The following is a 6,000-nucleotide window of genomic DNA, read 5'->3' on the forward strand; positions in this document are numbered from 1 at the left end:
AGTAAAACCACCTTCTTCAGGACAATGTGTATTTTACCCCTCTTTCTTACGAACAACCTCTAGTTGTAAGGTGACCTTCACGTGGTGAACTCCGATGGTATAAGGATACTTGACGAATCGGTTTTGCCCAGTGGAGTTCTGTACTTCAATATATTTTGCAGTATTTCGGTATACCACGTATATTAGCCATAGGCATGATTTAAGTATAAAAAGCTATTTTTTGATACTCGAATTTTTGTATTTAAACAGTATAAAAAATCCAGTTGGATCAAGATAATCCCAGAAATGAAAAATGGTTGAGATCAAGTATTTATACAGTTATGAATTTCGTCTTTTATAAAGTAGTTATTTATGCTTTAATGAATTAATGAATTTTAATTATGCCTTGTATTTATACAATGATAATGTGGCCTATTTATACAATGCAAACGATGTATATCGCAACCTAAATATTTATTTTATGTTTATGTTCACATGACCTTATCACATGGGGTTTGTAAGTGTGCAGCGAGCAAACATTTAAAATGGTACATTTTTCCCTGTATCCGATGTGTGATCAAGGGCTGCCTAGCCTGAAACGCGTCATTGCTGAAAAACTTGGATGAATAATTAAGAAACTTGCCTCATTGGAGTGGTCCGTTCTCCTTCTTCGCCGGCATACATGCCGGAAGTGGTTTTGGAGTGTTACTTTGATACACCTTATGCACTAAGTTTAAGCTGTATTAGAGTGTGCAATGGTGTTTAAAAGTTGATATATGTCTGTGTAAACTGAGTACAAGTCTACAGACCCATTTTGGCTTGCCTTTTGGCCAATCCCTTTCGTTGTTCTGTCTTGTGTTTTGTGGGTCACGGCTGTGGTCACTTGTTATTGATTGTTTCTTAAACGCTACTTATTGAAAAATATTATGAAAATAAATTCTTGTCCGGCTGGACAAAAGTCATACTTTCTATCTAGTGTATGATTATCTCCCCTTGTTTATTCTTTTATGATAGGGACCACTGTTCTCTATAATCTGATAACAAGGGTAGCATTATGTTTTTTCTTTACAAAAAGAAAATCCTGTTTTGGGATTTTCTTTTTGTAAAGGAACAAATTCTCTCTGTTATAGGGTTGTGTCCTGCTTACTCAGCCCTTTACCACAGAGTACAATACGTTGATAGGAACCGGCATGACAGCGGTTCCTTACAATGCTTTTATGAATGACCGCCTGCTTGGCAGTCATTTATAAATTAGGCAGGCAGCCCCTCCATCATAGGGACAGAGTATTTTACTCTCTCCTCATGGCGGATCGGCCACCTGTCCTCCTATATATAAATCACCACCTAAGTTCTTTCCTTCCCAATTCAACACAGGAGTACACATCTAAAGCCAGCCAGGACCTCAAGGAAGACACTTAGAGACTCATTGTGGGGCTGGTAGAGGCAAACAGAAGGGTCCAGTCCAGGTCCAGTTGCTACTGGGCAGTTGCTTCTCTGTATTTTTAACAGGAGGTTAGCCTTATGACCTTTGCAGTCCTCTACTTTGTACTGGCTGCACAAAGTACAGCACCAGTCTTCTAGGCTCTTCTCAAGTTTCAAACAGTAGATTCAGTTCTCTTCTGAACTTCCGCAGGTCCAGGAGTGTTCTGAAGTGGGTGTCTGGAGCGGGCCATCCGCCCAAATATGAATCACCCCTTAAGTCCTTCACGTCCCAATCCACAACTGGAGTACACTTTTAAAGCCCACCACAACCTCTCGGTAAGCACTTGGAAACTCACAGGGTGGCAGATAGAGGTGAACAGGAGAATCCTGTCTAGGTCCCATTGCCAGTGGGCAGTTAGAGGTCACTTGTAGCTTGTTGTGTCTCTGTAACAGTAACTGAAGGTCAGCCTCCTGATCCTTGGAGTCCTATTCTTTGTCCTGGGTGCATGAAGGAGAACAGCACCAGTCTTCTAGGCTCTTCTCAGGTTTCAGACAGTAGATTCAGTATACTTCTGATTTTCCACAAGTCCAGAAGTGTTCTGAAGTGGTTGCCTGGAGCGGGCTGTCCGCCAGAATTATAAATCACCCCATAAGTCCTTTAAGTCCATATCCACAATGGGAGTAGACTTCTAAAACCAGTCAGGACCTCAGAGGAAGCACTTAGAGTCTCACAGGGTGGCAGATTGCGGTGAACTGGAGGTCCAGTCAATGTCCAGTTGCCACTGGGCAGTGTTAGGAAAAGGCCTCTTGTAATTTTTTGTGTCTCTGTAGCTTCAGCAGGAGAGCATTCTTATGACCCTTGGAGTCCTTTTCTTTGTCCTGGGTATACGAAGGAGAACAGGACAAAACCTCTAGGCTCTTCTCATTACTCTTCTGATCTTCCATAAGTCTTTACATGTAAACTCTTATCACAACCTGCTATCTCTGGCCCTTGAAAACCAATAACCTACTCCAATTGAAATGACAAGATAGGTCACTGGAGTGGATGCCTAGAGATGCCACATTTATGTTTGATACAAGCTAGTGAGTTAGAATGAACCCTGGGATGCCCTAACCAATGGAGCAAAGTTTCTCAGGGCTAACTCTACCCACTTTGGGTATTTTCAAGATTGGAGAAATTATTCAGCCACACTAAGGGCCAGATGTAGGTCGCCCAATACCGGTCGGTAACGGCCGAAATGATCGAATTTCAGCCGTTACCGACCGGTATTTGGCTTTTGAGAAGTAGGTGGTATGATTCCTGGATTCGGTATTTTACCGAATCGGTAATTTAAGGAATCAGTAAATTACCGAATTCTTAACATACCGATTCGGTAAATTACCGAATCCGTAACGTAGGGAGCACTCAAGTTACTGAATTCCTGAGTTAAGGATTTGTTATTTACCACCAACTACAACTTGTGGTAAATATCGAAAACCTTTGAAAAAGCAATTATTTTGCTTTTACAACAGTGCGATGTGGCAGACATACTTGACCTTAGGGCATGTATGTGTGCCACATGTCGCCCATGCACTATTCAGGGGTGCAACAGGGTGTCAATGTGACTCCCTGCCACCCTTGAAAATGTTCCCCCTATTACTGATTCGGTATTTAACGAATCGGTAATACTGAATGGCTTCCCATTCATTCCTATGGGCCTCCAGGCCCATAGGAATGAATGGGAATTACCGAATCAGTAAATACCGATTCTTAATTACCGAATCCTACAGATTCTGTAAAATTGACCAGATTATTATCTACATCCCATTTACCTATTATTAAATACTGAATCGGTAAAATTCGGTATTTAAGAATAGGTAAATTGAGATTACCTACTTATAGCCCTGAAACTGGTATCTGAGGGCATATGTAGGAGTTTACTATTGTAATCCTAGTGTCCTCTGACATCTAATACTAAAATCCAGCTTTAGCCAGTCCCTGTACCCCCAACAAACTCAGACAGAAGTATGGTTCTGGTAGAACAAAGCAATCAGACAATGGATACACACAAATTGGTTTGGAATTTTGTTTCCATCCTTTGAAACGAGCCGCAGATGTTATACTTAAAGCCAGCAGACCTGTCAAGGACGCTTTAACACTCTAATGTCACCGCCAAACTTATTGCCTTCCTCCTACTACTTTTTGCTCAGTTTGTTTTAGTTGGCTTTAGGACTTTTTGCAATTTACCACTGCTAACCAGTGCTAAAGTGCTTTTGCTCTCTCCCTGAAACATGATAGAATTAAATTATACCCAATTACCATATATCATTTACTTATAAGTCCCTAGTAAACTACATGTGCCCTGACCTGTAAATTAAAAGCTACTAGTGGGTCTGCAGCTCTGATTGTGCTACCCACTTAAGTAGCCATTTAAACATGTCTCATGCCTACCATTGCAGAGCCTGTGTGTGCAGTTTAACATGTCATTTCGACATGGTAAAAGAAACCTTTTGACAGTCCCATACCTTCCTTTTAAGTACATATATGTCACCCTTAGGGTAGGCCATGAACATCCCAGAGGGACACGGTGCAATGCATGTAAAACGTTGGACATGTACCTTTAAGTTTTACATGTTCTGGAAGTGAAAAACTCTTAAATCCATTGTTTTAACTAATGCAAGTCCTACCTCTCCCATAGCATAACATTAGGATTGCCTTATTACATTTAATAAGTGTAATTCCCAAATAGGAAGGAATAACTGGTTCAAGTTTGTTGTCTCTGGAATCCTAATTTAAAGTCGGATTTTGAATAACAATTCTGAAAATGCCACTTTTAGAAAGTTGCAATTTTCTTGCCTTAGCCATTTGGCGCCTGGTAATATGACTGGATGTAGTTGGCAGTTGGGCTTGATGTATTCCTCCTAGACAGCCACACACAATGGGAGCTTAGGTGTGGCTGAATGGGATATCACTGGCAGCATGGAAAGGAGGAGTTGGACTTACTTACATGTGAATGGGCTGTGTCTTGTCACCACACAAAGGGCTGCATACCCCCTGTAGTTAGTCCTTAGCTACGGCAGGGAAGCAGGGTTTATGTGCACTTCAAAGGCATGACTCTAGAAACTTCTCCTCCCTTTCAATAGCATAACTGTGTATAAAAGAAGGACCGCAGACACCACCACTTCAGTACACTTCTGGACCTGTGGTTACTCTGCCAGGAAGAAGGACCACTGTGCTCCCGAAGGACTGCCACTTTACTGGACTCCTGTTTGCTAGGCTGACCTGCTTCCATCTTGCCTAGATGAGAAGGACTGGACCTGCATCTCTTGCACCCAGAACCCAAGGTGACTTCAAGGGCTAGTAGAGCTCCAGAGAATTTGTCATAATGAGTATTATCATTAGTAATGGTGATTCAATCTTCCTTCTGTACTTCACTCCCTGCCCACACTTGTTGTGATGTATGTAACCCGAGTAGTCTAAATATTTTAAAACTTTGATGCCAAGTATTTCTTGAAATCATACTCTCTAAGAAAAACATCACAGTGGTTGGTCTTTTAAGAGAACAATATGGAGAGTTTGTTTTCTAGCAGTAGCTGTGTTTTTTGTAGACTCGAACATGTGATCACATCTTTGAACTAAAGGTGCAAAATGGTATGCTCTAAAAGACTTAACATGTTATTTTTTCATAGGCTTGTACATGAAGTTCACACCATCGATGAATCAATTCAGACATTGAAGGTTCGCTTAAATGAAGCACAGTCTACTCTTCAGCTGCTTGCAATCAACAGATCAAGGCTTCAGCAAGAGCTTATTGTGAAGACAAATTCCCTATACATCGACAAGGAACAATGTATGGGATTGCGTAAGACCTTCCCAAGTACTCCACGACTCATTGGCTACAACTAAAATATCAGATGCTGGTTCCAACATGCAACAGAAACATGCAACAGAGGAAGAGGAGATTATGCTTCACTTTTTTTTTTTATCAAATAAATGTACCAGAAAAAAAATTACCATGGAGTTTCTTAGAATACTATATTTGGGAAGGTTCTCTGAAATGTTTTTCCAGTTCTTAAAACAGCTTTTACTCCTACATTTGGTCTCCTTCCGACTCTCAAAATGTTTGTACACTGCCACATAATTGTGGGATGGGAAAACTTTCTTTACCTATCACAATAGAGCTTTAGGCGCATGGTGCCACATCTCTGTCCTATTCAGCCATTCTGCCTATCCCTAGGGGTATACATGCAGGTAGTTCCCTTTTACCCTACAGTGTTGAAGGATTTCTCCTCTCATGCTCAGCAACTTCCTTTGTGGATCCTCACCAATTTCTTTTTCTGATTGTTTTCAGTTGTACTTCCTTTTAACTTCAGTTCGTGTAACTAATGGCACAATCATGCACTTTACATCATTCATGCCTAGCCAATGGACAGTTTGTAGCAGCTGACCTGCATAACCTCTGCATCTCTTGTATGTGAAGCAGGCATCCAATGCAATGCACACCTGTGCTGCATGTCCTGCTTATGATTTGAGGTCCTTCTCGAGTTGTCTGGCTTACAGGCAGAAAACAGATACAAAGATATAGCAGGAGATGCTGGATTTCATCGTGTGTATGTGGA

The 6,000-nt window shown here is 41.2% G+C and overlaps 1 protein-coding gene across 1 annotated transcript in view; it reads left to right on the plus strand.

Annotated features, from left to right (window-relative positions):
* The window catches only part of TEKT5 (tektin 5), a 905,041-nt gene extending 899,754 nt beyond the window's left edge, over positions 1-5,287 (plus strand). Inside the window, exon 7 of the mRNA XM_086939788.1 lies at positions 5,071-5,287. Coding sequence (XP_086795914.1) covers positions 5,071-5,287 — 217 coding nt within the window. The remainder of the gene's footprint in view (positions 1-5,070) is intronic.
* The last annotated feature ends 713 nt before the right edge of the window (positions 5,288-6,000 follow it).

Source organism: Lissotriton vulgaris, chromosome 10 (assembly GCF_964263255.1).
Source record: "Lissotriton vulgaris chromosome 10, aLisVul1.2, whole genome shotgun sequence".
Classification (NCBI taxonomy): domain Eukaryota; kingdom Metazoa; phylum Chordata; class Amphibia; order Caudata; family Salamandridae; genus Lissotriton; species Lissotriton vulgaris.